General features: G+C 59.8%; 1 protein-coding gene across 1 annotated transcript in view; it reads left to right on the top strand.

The window, feature by feature from the left end:
* Positions 1-208: 208 nt before the first annotated feature.
* Positions 209-17,511, top strand: part of CLPB (ClpB family mitochondrial disaggregase) — a 52,723-nt gene continuing 35,420 nt past the window's right edge. Inside the window, exons 1-4 of the mRNA XM_057421176.1 lie at positions 209-773; positions 2,261-2,312; positions 10,416-10,502; positions 16,161-16,264. Coding sequence (XP_057277159.1) covers positions 209-773; positions 2,261-2,312; positions 10,416-10,502; positions 16,161-16,264 — 808 coding nt within the window. The remainder of the gene's footprint in view (positions 774-2,260; positions 2,313-10,415; positions 10,503-16,160; positions 16,265-17,511) is intronic.

The raw sequence follows: 17,511 nt of genomic DNA, 5'->3' as shown, positions 1-17,511 counted from the left end.
GCGCGGTGCCCCGGGGCCCCCTGGGTGTTGTAGTCCGCAGCGGCGCCGCTAACCCAGCGGAGGCCGCGGCGCGGGACTACAACTCCCAGCAGGCTTTGCGCAGCGGCCGCTCTGACTGCGCCGGCTTGCCGGCTGCCGCCATCTTGCCTCACCGGCTTCCATCGGCTCGGAGGGGGCTCGGGCGGCACCGGCAGCGCGCACCGGGACGATGCTGACCTCCCTCGCGGCCCGCCCGCCGCCACCGGGGCTGGCGCGGCTCCTGCGGGCGCGGCCCGGCCCCGGGGCTCCGCCGGCCGCGGTGCCTGAGGGGGCCGGGGGCGCCGGGCCGCGGCTGGGGGCTGGCTGGGCCGGCAGGGGGCGCCAGCGGTCCGCGCCACCGGGCCTGGGGGTGTCATGGCGGGGGCAGAGCCCCGGGGGGCGGCCCCTGTCCGTGGGGCCAGGCCCCAAGGGGTCCCCCTTAGCAGTGGGGCCAGGCCCCGTGTGGACCCCCTTAGCAGTGGGGCCAGGCCCCATGTGGACCCCCTTAGCAGTGGGGCCAGGCGCCAAGGGGACCCCCATGGGTGAGCAGCAGGTCCCGGGGCCGGCCCCCCCGCAGCCCCCCAGCACTGCCCGGCCCGGCCCGGTGCCCGCCGTGCCCCGTGGAGCGCCGCCGCCGTGTGCCCAGCACCCGCGGCCCCATGGAGGGGAGCCCGAGGGGCGGCGGAGCGGAGCCGTGCTGCCCGGCCTGGCTGCGGCCCTGGCCCTCTGCTACCTGCGGGACCGGCGGTCCAAGGGTGACTATTGCTGCTCGGCCCGGCGGGGACGGGGATGGGGACGGGGGGTGCCTCCTGGGCCATGGAGCCCGCCCCGGGGTGAGCTCTCGAGCGGAGCACGGGATATCGGTGCTGGAGGAGGGAAGGGATGGAGCTGCCGCCGTGAGGAGCCCGGTTTGGGTCTGGGCCTTGCTATGCGGCCTCAGGCCCGTGTCACCGCGCTGGGGCGGGGTGTTCTGGCACCGGAGGGACCGGAGGAGGGCACGGAGCTGCTGCGAGGGCTGGAGCAGCTCTGCCCCGGAGCCAGGCTGAGAGAGCTGGGCTGGGGCAGCCTGGAGAAGAGAAGGCTCCTGAAGGGAAGACCTGAGAGCAGCTCCAGTGCCTAAAGGGGCTGCAGGAAAGCTGGAGAGGGGCTTGGGACAAGGGATGTAGGGCCAGGCCAAGGGGAATGGCTTGAACCTGCCCGAGGGGAGACTGAGCTGAGCTCTTAGGCAGAAGCTCTTCCCTGGGAGGGTGCTGAGGCGCTGGCACAGGGTGCCCAGAGAAGCTGTGGCTGCCCCATCCCTGGCAGTGTTCAAGGCCAGGTTGGACACAGGGGCTTGGAGCAAGCTGCTCCAGTGGAAGGGGTCCCTGCCCGTGGCAGGGGTTGGAGCTGGAGGAGCTTTGAGGTCCCTTCAGACCCCTGTGAGCTTTGGGTGCTCGTGCCCCAAGAGAGGAGCGCTCAGCGCAGGGGATGGGGTGCACGGGGCAGCGCCCTGTGTTTGGCTGCTCTGAGGAGGGCACCTTAAAGACACAAGGCAGAGGCTGGGAAGGACCGGGAGAAGGGAAAGGAGCAGGAAGCAGCCGAGGGCTGGGCCCCTGGGGGGATGTCCCCGCACCCCCATGCCCCAGCAGGGCTCTGCTGGTCCCACCTCTGGGTGCTGCCCTTACCCTCGGCAGCCAGGAGGTGTCATTGCGGGCCCATGGCAGCAGCTCCGTGGGGGTGAGGCTGTGGCTGCTGGGTTTGCTCTGTTCCTCCCGTTGGGAGTCACTTGGGCCCTTGCTGGAGCCTGCCCTGGCTCATCCCTGTGTGTCCCAGCAGGACCTTCCCCCTCTGCTCCAGCCATTTCCAGGCCCGTGCCGTGGCACCTTCAGAGGCAGAGAACGGCAGCACCCCCAGTGTAAGGGGAGGTGTCCCTGGGGATATGGGAGAGACCAGGAAGGAGCCGTTCACATCCCTGGGTCCATCGTGCTCCTGGGGGAGCTCTCCTGTTAGGATGCAGTGGGCAGGGGGCTGCTGTGTCTGCTGAGCACGGAATCATGGAACGGGTTGGGATGAAGGGACCTTAAAGCTCCTCCATTGCCAGCCCCCTGCCATGAGCAGGGACCCCTTCCATAGAGCAGCTTGCTCCAAGCCCCTGTGTCCAACCTGGCCTTGAGCGCTGCCAGGGATGGGGCAGCCCCAGCTTCTCTGGGGGCTGTGGGGCTGGTCCCTGGGAACTCACTTCCCATTCTTTCTCCCTTTCCAGAAGATGCTCTGCTGGAAGCCGCCAGGTTCAACAACGTTCCGGAGGTCAGCAGGTGAGCAGGATTGGTGGGATGCTGCTGCTGCCCCGGGCTGGGAAGGCCCCCGAGCTCTGTCAGCACTTGCCTAGGGTGACCTCGTCCTTCGTGCCTGCCGTGGCTCACAGGTGGTCCAAGCAGGTATCCCAAGGGATGGAGCAGTGGGAGCTGCTCCTGCAGCCCTTGGAGCACTCAGCTCTCCAGCTTGGATCCCCGTGGCCATGGCACAGGGTGCCCAGAGAAGCTGGGGCTGCCCCATCCCTGGCAGTGCTCAAGACCAGGTTGGACACAGGGGCTTGGAGCAAGCTGCTCCAGTGTGAGGTGTCCCTGCCTGTGGCTTTGGATGAGCTTTAAGCTCCCTTCATCCCAGCCCATCCCGTGACTCCCTCCCAGTCCTGCTCCATGGGGAGCTGCCTCCCACGCAGCACCCCTGTCCCTTTCCTGCTGCCTCTCCCTGCTGCATTCCTCTTCCCCACCAGCTTCCCGAGCCCAGGAACACCACAGCTGCTGCAGAGCTGCCACGGGAGGCACCAGTGCCCTTCCTTGAGGGTGCTTGGCTTTCCCACTGCCCGCGCTGGTGCCTGGCAGGGCAGGAGCCTGGCGCTGAGCTCGGTGCTGGGGCTGCACCCAGGAGCAGGCAGCGCCCCCCCCATTCCCAACCCATCCTCCCAAAGCTGCTGTCCCTGCTTCCAGCCCCCGTGCACAAAGGAGAGGGGAGGCTGCCCCGGTGGTGGTGTTCTGTGTGCTTTTAGGCTCAGCTCAGCTCTGTGCCATGCTTTAAGCCCTGATGGGATACCACAGAGGCTGCAGGGCCGAGCTCTCGCATGCTCAGGCCCCGCAGCGGGATGGAGAGGTTCAGTGTGTGCTGTCAGCACCCGTGTCCTGAGGCCAGGCCAGCAGAGCCGAGCGCGGCCGGGCCGCTGCTCTCGTGCTTATCGATGCTGTTCACCTCTGCATCCCCTCCCCTCGCTGATGATGGGAAGCAGCCACCTCCTGGCTGTCACTGCCAGAGCCTGCTCCCGTGCTCTCCCCGTCTGCTGCTGGGCACTCCCTTGGCTTTCCTGCTGCAGGAGCTGGGCAGCTGGACTTCATCAAGGGCCTCGTCCAGCCGCCGCCTCCCCACGGCCCCTTTATGCCTTACAGTGAGGAGGAAATGGAAGCTTTTGGTCTGAGGGCAGGAGATGGACCCGTGGGAGAGGGTGCTGTGAGGTACCCAGACTTCCAGGCCATCAGTTAAGTCATAGATGGGTTTATCTGGGGAGGGAGAAGAGGGTAGAGAGAGGCTGCAGGAAGCAGAGGCTGTGCTGGAAGCAGGGAAGGGAAGAGCTTTGAGAACTGTGGCCCTCATCCCAAAGAGCTGTGGTCTCTCTCTTGGAAGAGATGAGGTCCCCTAAAGATCCCCCTGTGGAATCACCCCTGGGATGCCCATGGGAGCCTCATGGAGCTCAACCAGACCAAGGGCAAGGTCCTGCCCTTGGGCTGGGGCAATCCCAGCACAAACACAGGCTGGGAGAGATGGGATGGAGCCTGAGGAGAAGGACTTGGGGGTTCCCATCCCTGGCTGTGCCCAAGGCCGGGTTGGACACAGGGGCTTGGAGCAAGCTGCTCTGTGGAAGGGGTCCCTGCCCGTGGCAGGGGTTGGGACTGGAGGAGCTTTAAGGTCCCTTCATCCCAAACCAGTCTTGGATTCTATGAGCTTGTGTGACCATTGCCTTTGGAGCAAACCAGCTCTTCCCTTCAGACCCTCCCCACCATCAGCCTGTACAGATGGTAACACCGAACGAATGTCGACAGTTTAATTCCTCTCAACCTCAGTGATTCCACGTGTTTGGAAGCGAAGGAAGAAGCAGAGCCAGGGAGAACAACTGCCTCAATCCCCCTGTGTTCCTCTTAACAGTGATGCTCCGTGGTCCAGCCTGGCGCCTTACCAAGCACCCACCAAAGAGCAGGCTCAGAGCAGAGCTTCCTCCTGCCTGAGGGTGATGGAGCAGTGTTCTGAGCACTCAGGGCAGTGACTCATGGAAACACGGAGCCTGTGGCCCAGCTCCCGGCAGCCTCATTCCCAGCAGCAGGCACCAGCCCAGATCCGCCTGCTGATGGGATGTGGAGGTGCCCAGGAGCTCCCAGGGGATCCAGGCAGCCATGGAGGGGGCAGGAAGCTCCACGTCAGCTCCTGCTGCTCTCTCTGAAGCTTCTCCCTCGCGTTGCAGCACCAGAGGTGCGGTTCCACCTGACGGGAGGTCCTGATCCCAACAGGAGCATCAGGCTGCTCTTCCCAGCGAGGAGCAGCGTGATCTGGACCCTCAGAGCCCCCTGCTTCATTCCACTGGGAGATACCGTCTCCCATTGCTGGCACAGAGAGGTTTGCTCCCACTGCTGTGTTCACTCCCCACAGCGTTCCCGTTGGGATCAGTTGCAGGCATGCTGGTGTGAGCTGTGCTCCGGAGCACGTGATGCACACAGTTCCACTCTGGAAGTGCCTCTGTCCCATGCACTGTGCCATGGGGTTGGCCTGCTCCTGGCACATCAGCCCTGGGGCTGTGGGAGAGGAGCTGAAGGGTCCCAGCCTGGGTGCGCTGCTCACTGGTGGTGATGCGGGCTGGGGAGCAAGGAGGCTCTTGTGGAAGGGGCTGATCCTTTCTGCTCTGAGCACACCTGAGGCAGCAGGGCATGGAGAGGCCCCCAGTGCAGTGTGAGCCATCCAGTTATGGAGTGCTTTGGGTTGGAGCTCATCCAGTTCAGCCTGGAGAAGAGAAGGCTCCTGAAGGGGAGCCCTTAGAGCAGCTCCAGTGCCTGAAGGGGCTGCAGGAAAGCTGGAGAGGGGCTTGGGACAAGGGATGAAGGGACAGGCCAAGGGGAATGGCTTGAACCTGCCCGAGGGGAGACTGAGATGAGCTCTTAGGCAGAAGCTCTTCCCTGGGAGGGTGCTGAGGCGCTGGCACAGGGTGCCCAGAGAAGCTGTGGCTGCCCCATCCCTGGCAGTGTTCAAGGCCAGGTTGGACACAGGGGCTTGGAGCAAGCTGCTCTATGGAACAGGTCCCTGCCTGTGGCTTTAGATGAGCTTTAAGCTCCCTTCACCCCAACCCATTCCAGGATTCCGTGATGCCATTCTTTCAGCCTATTTGGAAAAGCAAAGCCTTCTCCTAGAGCTGAGGCATCTCCAGGCTCTGGACGTGGGATGGAGTTTGGCATCTCCCCATGCCTGTGTCTCTGCGTCCCCATCACCTGGGTTCTCCCTTTCTGTGCTTCTCCCCCCTCAGACAGCCCCGCTCTCATCCAGGATGTTTCCTTCCTGCAACCTGGATTTCTGAGGGCTTCCCTTGGGCTCTGAGCATCCCCTTCCAGGCGCTTCTCCTTGGCCATCCCCTCTCCTCATGGCCTGTTGGTTCTGTGTGCTTTAGGGACACCTTGGGACCTAACACTGCTCCTCTGCTTGTCCCTTCCGTCCCTGCAGCAGCGCTTGTGGGCTCGTGTGTGTTCCCAGGGGTGACCACGGGTGCTTGAGGAGCAGTCGGGAGCCAGCACCCGCATCGGAGCCCTTGCAGCAGCTCCACGTTCTCCCTCTGCTCCTTCCCCTCTCCTTGTGCTTTCATGTCCGGAGCCGTCGTTGCCTTGGGATGGTTCCATCCTCCCGCTGGTGCAAAGGGCACATCCCGAGGGGTGTCCCCCCCCCTTTTCCCTTGCCCTCACCCGGAGCACCCATTGTTGGGGGGGGCTAAGTTCAAGTTTGCAGCCCCCGGTCCCGCAGCTGGCAGGAGGGAGGCGCTGAGCACAAAGTCAAACATGGCCCTGGGCCCCGTGTCAGCGAGGCGCTCAGCCAGAACCTGCCCACGGAGGGGGAACGGGGCCCATCTGCCAGCCCGGCCTGCCCCGGGATCAAAGGGCTCCCAGCGGGAGCAGGCCACAAAGACCTGGGTGCTCCGAGCAGGCGGTGATGCTCTGAGCTGGGTGCTGGGGGGGATGGCATCACCGGGCGCTGCCTGAGCTGGGGCCGCAGCGGGCCCCCAGGCGCCCTCAGTGGTAGGAAGCCATTGGGAAGAGCTCTTCCCGTGGGGGGCCCGATGGACTTTCTGCCTGAAAACCCTAAACCAAGGGGTTCGGGGAGAAGCGGCTGAGCTTTGTGCCATCAAACCCGTGCAAAAGGGCTTTGGGGAAGCACAGCAGCTTTCTGGCCCCAGAGACCAGGTTGGGTGCCATGGTTTAGTGTGAGGTGTCCCTGCCCACGGCAGCAGGTTAGAACTGGGTGATCTTAAGGTCCTTTCCAACCCAAACCATTCTGTGATTCTATAACCCTAGAAAATAACTTTGCAGGGGGAGCAGGCGAGCTTTCTGGGGTAAAAACCTTTAAAAGAGGTGTTTTGGGGAGAGCCGGATGAGCTTTGTGCCCTGAACTCTAAAGTACAGTGTGTTCTGGAGAGCCGGATGAGCTTTGTGCCCTGAACTCTAAAGTACAGTGTGTTCTGGAGAGCCGGATGAGCTTTGTGCCCTGAACTCTAAAGTACAGTGTGTTCTGGAGAACCAGATGTGCTTTGTGCCCTGAACTCTAAAGTACAGTGTGTTCTGGAGAACCAGATGTGCTTTGTGCCCTGAACTCTAAAGTACAGTGTGTTCTGGAGAACCGGATGTGCTTTGTGCCCTGAACTCTAAAGTACAGTGTGTTCTGGAGAACCGGATGTGCTTTGTGCCCTGAACTCTAAAGTACAGTGTGTTCTGGAGAGCCAGATGTGCTTTGTGCCCTGAACTCTAAAGTACAGTGTGTTCTGGAGAGCCAGATGTGCTTTGTGCCCTGAACTCTACAGTGTGTTCTGGAGAACCAGATGTGCTTTGTGCCCTGAACTCTAAAGTACAGTGTGTTCTGGAGAGCCGGATGAGCTTTGTGCCCTGAACTCTAAAGTACAGTGTGTTCTGGAGAACCAGATGTGCTTTGTGCCCTGAACTCTAAAGTACAGTGTGTTCTGGAGAACCAGATGTGCTTTGTGCCCTGAACTCTAAAGTACAGTGTGTTCTGGAGAACCAGATGTGCTTTGTGCCCTGAACTCTAAAGTACAGTGTGTTCTGGAGAACCAGATGTGCTTTGTGCCCTGAACTCTACAGTGTGTTCTGGAGAACCAGATGTGCTTTGTGCCCTGAACTCTAAAGTACAGTGTGTTCTGGAGAACCAGATGTGCTTTGTGCCCTGAACTCTACAGTGTGTTCTGGAGAACCAGATGTGCTTTGTGCCCTGAACTCTAAAGTACAGTGTGTTCTGGAGAACCAGATGAGCTTTGTGCCCTGAACTCTAAAGTACAGTGTGTTCTGGAGAACCAGATGTGCTTTGTGCCCTGAACTCTAAAGTACAGTGTGTTCTGGAGAACCAGATGTGCTTTGTGCCCTGAACTCTAAAGTACAGTGTGTTCTGGAGAACCAGATGTGCTTTGTGCCCTGAACTCTACAGTGTGTTCTGGAGAACCAGATGTGCTTTGTGCCCTGAACTCTAAAGTACAGTGTGTTCTGGAGAACCAGATGAGCTTTGTGCCCTGAACTCTAAAGTACAGTGTGTTCTGGAGAACCAGATGTGCTTTGTGCCCTGAACTCTAAAGTACAGTGTGTTCTGGAGAACCAGATGAGCTTTGTGCCCTGAACTCTAAAGTACAGTGTGTTCTGGAGAACCAGATGTGCTTTGTGCCCTGAACTCTAAAGTACAGTGTGTTCTGGAGAACCAGATGTGCTTTGTGCCCTGAACTCTAAAGTACAGTGTGTTCTGGAGAACCAGATGTGCTTTGTGCCCTGAACTCTAAAGTACAGTGTGTTCTGGAGAGCCAGATGTGCTTTGTGCCCTGAACTCTACAGTGTGTTCTGGAGAACCAGATGTGCTTTGTGCCCTGAACTCTACAGTGTGTTCTGGAGAACCAGATGTGCTTTGTGCCCTGAACTCTAAAGTACAGTGTGTTCTGGAGAGCCGGATGAGCTTTGTGCCCTGAACTCTAAAGTACAGTGTGTTCTGGAGAACCAGATGTGCTTTGTGCCCTGAACTCTAAAGTACAGTGTGTTCTGGAGAACCAGATGTGCTTTGTGCCCTAAAACCCTTTCAGAAAGGTGTTTTCTAGAGAAGTAAATGAACTTTCTGCTCTGAAACCCTTTAGAAGAGGTGTTTCCTAAAGAAGCAGGCCAGCTTTCTGCCCTCAGTCCCTAAAACCAGTGTTTTCTGGAAAAGCAGGTGGGCTTTTTCCCCTAAGCCTCTTTAAAAGAGGTGTTTTGTGGAGCAGCAGAGGAGCTGCAGCCCAAACCCCACTGCAACCAGAGCTGCAGACACCTGAGAGCCTCCTTCGGAGCCCAGAGCGGCTGCCCTGCGTTTGGTTGCAATGTGGCTGCACCCCAGGCACTGAGCAAGGGGTTATTCCATTGCATCCCAGCCTGTTCCTGCTGCCAAACCCGGCTGCTGGGATGTGAGCGTGGCTGTCACTTACCCACTGCCATAGCACTGAAGCAGGAGCAGGACCTGCGTGGTAACAGCGGGTTCACTTGTCCAGGGATGCTGTAGAGCTGCATCCTGCAGCGAGTTGAACACCGACTGCAGCATCAGTGTGGGGATGCTGGTGATGTGACACGGGTAACTCCTGCACTGGGCTGCATCCTGCGGCCTTCTTGGTGCTTGTAACGATCTAGATTCCTCTATGGAAAGCTATGGGATGAATGGCAGGATCTGTAATTGAGTCCTGCAGCAGAACTCCAGCATCAGGGAATCACACACTCACAGAACGGTTTGGGCTGGAAGGGACCTTAAAGCTCAGCCAGTTCAGCCTGCAGAAGAGAAGGCTCCTGAAGGGGAGCCCTCAGAGCAGCTCCAGTGCCTAAAGGGGCTGCAGGAAAGCTGGAGAGGGGCTTGGGACAATGGGGCAGGCGAAGGGGAATGGCTCAGGGGAGGTGTCCCCCGTCTCTTGCTGGGCTCACTCTGGTGCAGCTCTAGGTGTGGGGGAGCCGGGGCTGCCTCTTACCCCTTCAGTGGCTCCTTTCCCAGGCGAAGGAGCCCCTTTCCGGGCAGCACATGGTGCACAGATGGAGCCTGGTGTGGATTTCCCCCTGCAGCACCGGCCCTGGGCGCAGCAGCAGGTGATGGCTGTGACCTGTGGCCGTGGAGCCGAGGCGCTGCAACGGGAGCTGCTCTGTGCAGATAGCAATCTGCCATCACCCGGGCATCCAGCCGGATCCCACCCTCCCAGAGATGCCACGGTTTGGGGGTGCTCCTGGGCAGCAGAGCTCCGAGCATCTGCTTGCAGGTGGGAGAAGGAGGCAGCAGCAGGATGCATCCTGGTGGAGCCACGTCCAGCCTGCCTGGAGCTGGGGATGTGCAGATGGGTGTAAGGATCCTGCATGGAAGCCTCTTCTGCTGCCATGGAGGATCAAATTCCTCTGGAGCCAGGAGCCAGGAGCTCCTGTTTCCCTGCCAAATAGTTCATTCTCCATACACTTTTAATTGTAACCCTGGTGAATAGAACATAAACCTTGTGGTGGTGCTGGAGATCATAGAGGGAGGTCAGAGGATGGTCTGGGATGAAGGGAGCTTAAAGCCCATCCAGCTCCAGTCCCCTCAGGGGGTCAGGAAGGGGTTAGGGAATGGATGCAAAGGTTGGGAATATGGAGCCAGGCTGAGAACATTGGGGCTGTTGAGCCTGGAGAAGAGAAGCTGCGTGGGGACCTCAGAGCAGCTTCCAGTGTGTGAAGGGGGCTCCGGGGATGCTGTGATAGGACAAGGGGTGATGGGTTCAAACTGAAACAGGGGAAGTTCAGGCTGGAGATAAGGCAGAAGCTCTTCCCTGGGAGGGTGCTGAGGCGCTGGCACAGGGTGCCCAGAGAAGCTGTGGCTGCCCCATCCCTGGCAGTGCTCAAGGCCAGGTTGGACACAGGGGCTTGGAGCAAGCTGCTCTATGGAAGGGGTCCCTGCCCGTGGCAGGGGTTGGAGCTGGAGGAGCTTTAGGCTCCCTTCAACCCAAAGCATTCCCTGATGATGTGATGATGAGGAGGGGTTGAATCCCCTTCCCATGTTGGTTTTCTCCGCTGCCCTGGAGCAGGTTCCTGATTGCACCCATGATCTCGGGCTGGTTTCTCTGTGTCCTCTCCTGACCGTGTCCCTCTTGCACCCAGGCTGCTGGTGGACGGCGCGGACGTGAACGCGAGGCACAGGCTGGGCTGGACGGCGCTCATGGTGGCAGCCATCAGCAGGAACTCCAGGTAGGTTCCACCTTACCTCAGCATCCCCATCACCTGCAGGCTGCTCCAGCTCTCCCTGGGTGAGCTCCGCAGGGAGCTTCGTGCAGCTGGGGCTGCTCTGGGATGCGCTCTTGGGCTGAACCTGGGGGAGCTCCTCACCGTGAGGCGCTCAGGTGGCTGCTGAGCAGGCAGCGCCGTTCCACAGCAGCATCCCCCAGCCTTGGGATGTCTGTGTGGAAGCTCCCATAGGAGCTGCCTCCGTGTCCCTCCCCTCCGTGCTCCTGGGGCTCGTCCTGCCTGCTGCGTTCCCATGCTGGTGCCTCTGCGGGGCACTGGGCAACGCATTCAGCCTACAACTAAATTCAATTAGAGGCGGTTTTGTGTTTAGAGGGGCAGCAAACAAACCCGGCGGCGAAAGCCAAATCCAATTGTGGCCTTGCGGCACCGACGGGGGCTGCGCTTTGATGTGCCACCCTCTCGGCGCTGCTTTACTTAGTCACAAGTTCATAAGCAAGAAGAAGCCCAAATGACTTGGGAAAACACGGGATTAAAGCGGCGCACAAAGGCGGGATATCCGCTCTCGGGCGATGCCGCTCCGATCCATGCGCCCAGTTCGTGTGTGGTGCGGGCTTTGATGGCTCCCGTGACAAGCCCAAAGTCCTGACCCCCTCGGGATGCTCCTTAAGGCGTGCACGGAGGAGGGGGCTCGGGGTTCTTGCTTTAACTTTGATGTCCCAGCAGCACCGGGCCCCGTTGTTTGCTCGCCCGCCGCGGGCCGGGCTCCGGAGCCTCCCCCCTCGGGCTCTGCACAATGCTCAGCACTGGGCTGTGACGGCTGCGGACCATTCCGAGCGAGCGGCGGAGCAGAACGGGCCTGAGGGAGGCAGGGAGAGGCTGCTGGGGGGTGATGAGGAGCTGAAGGCAGGCTCGGAGCGGGTACGGACGCTGCTGGGAGCACCGGGGCGCCAAGAGGCACAGCCGGGCTGGTCCCTTCCTGTGCATGGGCAGAGTGGGAGCGATGCGGGGTCTTAGTTGGGAAGAAAAAGCAGGTTTTGGTTGTGTTGGGCAAACGGGGTTGATTTTTCCCATGTTTTGGATGAAACCTGACTTGAATTGGGAACTAAAAGGGAAAATTTAAAAGTCACAGGATCATGGAATGGTTTGCAATGAAGGGAGCTCAAAGCTCCTCCATTCCCAACCCCTGCCACAGGCAGGGACCCCTTCCATAGAGCAGCTTGCTCCAAGCCCCTGTGTCCAACCTGGCCTCGAGCACTGCCAGGGATGGGGCAGCCACAGCTTCTCTGGGCACCCTGTGCCAGCGCCTCAGCACCCTCCCAGGGAAGAGCTTCTGCCTAAGAGCTCAGCTCAGTCTCCCCTCGGGCAGGTTCAAGCCATTCCCCTTGGCCTGGCCCTACATCCCTTGTCCCAAGCCCCTCTCCAGCTTTCCTGCAGCCCCTTCAGGCACTGGAGCTGCTCTCAGGTCTCCCCTTCAGGAGCCTTCTCTTGTCCAGGCTGCCCCAGCCCACCTCTCTCAGCCTGTCCAGGTCCCTGTGGATCCCAAACTGGATACCTGAAGCTTGGTAGGATGCAGTGGATATCCTGCTGTATCCAGTGATGTAGTGGGAGAGTGGACACTTGATGGAGGCAGACCTCAATGCCAGGCTCACCCCTGGTGTAACAGCTCTGCTGATAGGTGGGTTTGTCCCTGCAAACCATTCCTAGCTTTGGGATGTCTCCAGTGGGGTCTTGCTGCTGGCTGGGGAACGCATTGAGCTGGAGCACACCCTATGGAGCATCCCTTAGCCCAGAAAGCAACCATATCCTGGGCTGCATCCAAAGGAGCGTGACCAGCAGGTCCAAGGAGGTGATCCTGCCCCTCTGCTCTGCTCTTGTGAGACCTCACCTGGAGCATTGTGTGCAGTTCTGGGGTTCTCAGCATAAAAAGGACATGGAACTGTTGGAACAAGTCCAGAGGAGGCCATGAGGATGATCAGGGACTGGAGCAGCTCCTGTATGGAGCCAGGCTGAGAACACTGGGGCTGTTGAGCCTGGAGAAGAGAAGCTGTGTGGAGACCTCAGAGCAGCTTCCAGTGTGTGAAGGGGGCTACAAGGATGCTGGGGAGGGACTCTTCATTAGGGACTGCAGTGATAGGACAAGGGGTGATGGGTTCAAAGTGAAACAGGGGAAGTTTAGATTGGATCTAAGGAGGAAATTCTTTCCTGTGAGGGTGCTGAGGCACTGGAATGGGTTGCCCAGGGAGGTTGTCTCCAATGAGTGTTCCCAGTGTCTGCAGTGCCCCTGGAGGAGTCTGGGCCCTGGCCTTCAGCTCGCTGATGTTTGTCCATGTGCCCAGCTCTCACTCTCCCAATTAGGCAGCTCCAGTCCATATGTTTAATTCAATTGTGGAGGCCCTGCATTAACGGCTGCTGTCACTTGCCATCAGCTGCAGGATGAAGTCCCCTGTGCCCCGGGGCACTTGGGATCTGTCACTGCTTTTTACACTGAAACAAAGCTCATTCCCTTCCCCTTATCAAGTCCTGCACCCAAACACGGCGAGGCATTAACCACACCACCCCAGAGCGGGTTGGGTTGAAGGGACCTTAAAGCCCATCCAGCCCCAACCCCTGCCACGGGCAGGGACCCCTTCCATGGAGCAGCTTGCTCCAAGCCCCTGTGTCCAACCTGGCCTTGAACGCTGCCAGGGATGGGGCAGCCACAGCTTCTCTGGGCACCCTGTGCCAGCGCCTCAGCACCCTCCCAGGGCAGAGCTTAGGGAGCAGCTCAGTGTGGATCCCTGGGACCTGTGCCTCCACCGTGCCCGCCTCGGCGCGGTGCTTTGGAGGTGCTGTGTGCATGGTTTGTGTCAGCAGCAGCAGTGCCTCGTGCATGGTGAGGGTCCAGTGGGTGTCCTGGCACTCCCGGTGAAGGGTGACCGGTGTGGAGCTGGTTTCTGTCTATGGGCAATGCCGTGGTAACTGGGGCAGTCCCAGCTCCTCTGTTGGGAGCACGCATCGGTGCCCTGTGGGCTTCCTCACCCCTTTCCGAGCTCAGCTGGAGGAACACCTGGATGCCCATAGGGACCATGGTGTTACCTGCCAGAGAGCTGAGGTGGGGAACGTGGTTTCCAGCTGGGAAGCAGGCTATCTCCATAGAGCCATGGGATCGCTTGGGAGGAAGGGACCCAGGCTGGGTCTCTTCATTCCAACCCAGCATCCCAGCCCAGCGCCTCAGCACCCTCGCAGGGAAGAGCTTCTGCCTAAGAGCTCAGCTCAGTCTCCCCCCAGCTCACTGCAGTGACATTGCCAGCCCTCCCACTGCTCGGTCACTCTGTCTGGATCTGCTGCTGCCTTTCCTAAAGGCCAATTTGCTTCAATGTCCCATTACCTGCAAATTGCCGGGTGGGATCGATAGCGGTGGTGCAGGAGTGCCTGGGGGGACAGCAGGGCCCTGAGCTGCAGATGAGATTGAAGGGTGCTTGGAGACAGAGGCTGGCTGAGAGCCCTGAGTCCCCCCTGGGCCTAGGGCTGGATCACAGCCTGGAGCAGGGCTCCTGGAACAGAGCTGGGGTCTGTGCTTTCTAAACTTGAGCCTCCCTTGGTCCTGAGAGCTGCGGAATCATTCCAGATCCCTGGGCAGGAAAGTGGAGTGGAGCAGTTCTGACACCATCCATCATCGCTCTGAACCCTGCAATCCCAAGGGAAGGAGCCTCAGGGCTCACCTGCTCCAACCTCTCCAGGCACAGCCTGACCCACACTGGATGCCCAGCACCCTGTGCAGCCCCATCTTAACAGTGTCCAGCCCTGGGGAGTCACCACTGCCCCGGGGACATTATTCCAGTGGCTGCTTGTTCCCAGTGGGAATCTCCCAGCAGTAACTTGTGCCCATCGCCCCTGGGCTCTCCCATGGGACTCCTTGTCCAAAGGGAGCCTCCATCTTCCCTGCAGCCCCCTTTACCTCCTGGCACATGGATCAGGTCTCCCTGCACCTTCTCTTCTCCAGCTGAGCAGTCCCAGCTCTCTCAGCCTTTCCTCACTGCTGCCCAGCCCTTGGAGCATCTTTGAGGCCCTTCTCTGGCCCCTCTCCAGCCCGGCCACAGCTTTGCTGTGCAGCAGGACCCAACCTGAGCCCATGTTCCAGGGGTGCCCTGAGCAGCGCCCAGCACAGTGGCACAAGGGCACCTTCATCCCTGTGGATAACGGGAACCTGTCGGGTTCTTTGTACCTTATTCAACCCAAGGCCCTTTGATTGCACGGATGCACTTGGGGACCGAGGGGAGAGGAGCTGCAGTGCCCTTGTAATGGGAGTTGACAGGCCAGAGCCTGCAGAGCCGTGTCCATCAGTGGCTGTCAGCCCGTGAGCCCTGTCACCCCTGATGGATGCTCCCCAGCCCCTCGCTGTCTGGTTGTCATGGGGAGGAATGAAGAGTTCAGGTGGCCTCGAGCTGCTTCCACAAGCGGTGAGAAACCTGATTCCTGATGAGTGCTTGGGCTGGGAATGGAGGTGGGAGAGTGCAGCCCAAAGAGCCCGGCCTGCTGCAGCCTGGTGGGGCTGGAGCTCAAGAGCTCCAGGAGCATCCAGTGCCACCATTCCCAGCACTGCCCCATGGCACTGAGGCCTCGGCTCCATGGGGTGTGACCACTCGCAGGGAGGGTGCCTCCAGCCCTGCCCTGTAGGAAACTGTGCTGTGAGCTCTGGGTGGGGAGGGTAAATGTCCTTTGGCAGCTCTGGGTGCTGCTGGCTGCAGAGGATCGGGATGTCCCGGGAATGATTGTGTTTGAATTGCCTGCAGCCCACAGGGGGGATTTGCCTGAACTCCCTGCAGCCCTCAAAGGCACAACCCCATGGATGAATGCCCTTGGGGTTGATTGTGAGGGGAGAGCTGAGCTCTGAGGCAGAAGCTCTTCCCTGGGAGGGTGCTGAGGTGCTGGCACAGGGTGCCCAGAGAAGCTGTGGCTGCCCCATCCCTGGCAGTGCTCAAGGCCAGGTTGGACACAGGGGCTTGGAGCAAGCTGCTCTATGGAAGGGGTCCCTGCCCATGGCAGGGGTTGGGACTGGATCGGCTTTAAGGTCCCTTCATCCCACCCCATTTGGGATTCTGTGTAGAAGGCCAAATGCTCTAAACTGGAGGGTGGAAACCTGGGGAGCAAATAGGTCCCTTCCAGCCCCTGCCTCTGGTTGTGCTTCATCCTGAAGTCCTATTGAAGTCCTATAGCCTTGGTGGGATGGCTCCTTTCCTTAGGTGCTGAGCTGGTGGTGTCCCAGAAGCAGCAGGATGTGGCTTTGCTTCCCTTAGCCTGAAGAGCATTGCAAGCATCTTCCATCCTGCAGACCCAGGGATGTGCTTGGAGCCACGATCCTGCTCCAGCTGTGCTTTTCCTGCCCTGGGGACAGCTTCCACTGCTGATCCACTCCTGTGGGATGAGAACGGATTCCCATGGTGGGCTGGGGATGCGATTCCCACCAAGGGCACGCGCTGGGCAGGTCTTGGTGAGGGCTGTGAGCCCTCCAGTGCCTGCCCCACGTCTGATGGCTTTCAGGATGTGCTGCTCTGGTGGCACTGCAGTGTTCAGTCGTGGTTCCTGGTTCCTCTTCCCTAGCTGGGAATGGCTGAGGCGGGATGGCTGAGCTCTGCCTGCCTGCTCCTGCTCTACTCCTCCTTTCTGTCTCATTCCCAACAGCGTGGTGAAGATCCTGCTGGCAGCCAATGCAGATCCAAACCTTGGAGATGACTTCAGCAGCGTCTATGAGACTGCCAAGGAGAAAGGCCTCCACTCTTTGGAAGGTAACATGGGATGGGCGCAGCCACCTGTGTTTGCTTCCCAGCTCCCCGAGTTCCTGGCTTTAAAGTGGGAATTTGACCTGGATTGGGTGGGTTTAGAGCTTCAGCTTCAGTTTAGAGCGGAGGACCTGATGGCACAGGGGTGAGTGTATGAAGGGGAAAGGAAACATGGTGTAGGTGTGTACGAGAAGCACTCCTTCAGCATCCTGGAGATAACCTGCTTCCCTGTAGCCAGCGCATCCCATGGGGTTGTGGATAGGGATCATCCCATCGACCGCATGCAGCCACTTGCTGGAGGAGGCTCCAGGGCAGGTATCCCCCCCAAGCCTGGCTCCAGCTCTTATAAACTGATAGTGACTCCAGTCCTGCCCAGTTGGGCTGTAGCTGGGTGGTTACCTGGGTGCAGTCAGTGCTGCTGGCTTGGGCAGGCATCGGTGGTGCCTTCCAGCCCTGGGAGTGTTTCCGTGAGGGCAGGGAAGTTCCCTGCAGTGACATTTCACCTCAGCAGCATTTCTCCTGGCTGACGGCTCCATTCCAGCCTCAGCCCAACGTTATCCCGTTGCTGGGGTGGTGATGCACACCTGGAGCCATGGAAGGGTTTGGGTTGAAGAGACCTCTAAAGGCCTGCGAGTGGCAGGGACACCTTGCACCAGAGCAGCTTGCTCGGAGCCCTGCTCTTTTCTTCAGGGCAGTTGAGATTTGCCAGGCTTTTCCCCCTTTCCAGGATGATGAATGGTCTTACATTTCCTGGGCTCCTGGGTATTGATGGAATCTGGGGGGGAATGTCTGGAAAAGCAGCAGCTGTGTCCTGCAGGGATGCTGCTGGCGCCCAGGCTCCCTGCTCCTGGGCTGGCAGGGACCCAGGCAGGACTCAATGGCTTTAACCTGCCCGAGGGGAGACTGAGCTGAGCTCTTAGGCAGAAGCTCTTCCCTGATTCTGTGATGGTGCCTCTGCAAACCACAGGGAGCTACTGGACAACCTGGGGGGCTTCAGAGTCCGAGGCAGGAGGTCAGCACACAGAGATGTGCTCACTGCGGAGGCAGTGGAGATGGGAGCACGAGGCCCAGCAGTGGCTGAGCAATGTTCAGATGGGTCCTGGGTGGGAGAAGGCAAACACCTGAGTGGGGTCAAGTCATAGAATCATCAGGGAATCCTGGAATGGGTTGGGATGAAGGGAGCTTAAATCTCCTCCAGCTCCACCCCCTGCCACGGGCAGGGACCCCTTCCATAGAGCAGCTTGCTCCAAGCC

The sequence above is a fragment of the Pezoporus wallicus genome, unplaced genomic scaffold (genome assembly GCF_028554395.1).
Source record: "Pezoporus wallicus isolate ANWC-B61680 ecotype Strahan unplaced genomic scaffold, APGP_CSIRO_Pwel_v1 contig_8372, whole genome shotgun sequence".
Taxonomy (NCBI): Eukaryota; Metazoa; Chordata; class Aves; order Psittaciformes; family Psittacidae; genus Pezoporus; species Pezoporus wallicus.
The sequence above is the reverse complement of the archived record's forward strand: the minus strand, read 5'-3'. Positions and strand labels throughout refer to the sequence as shown.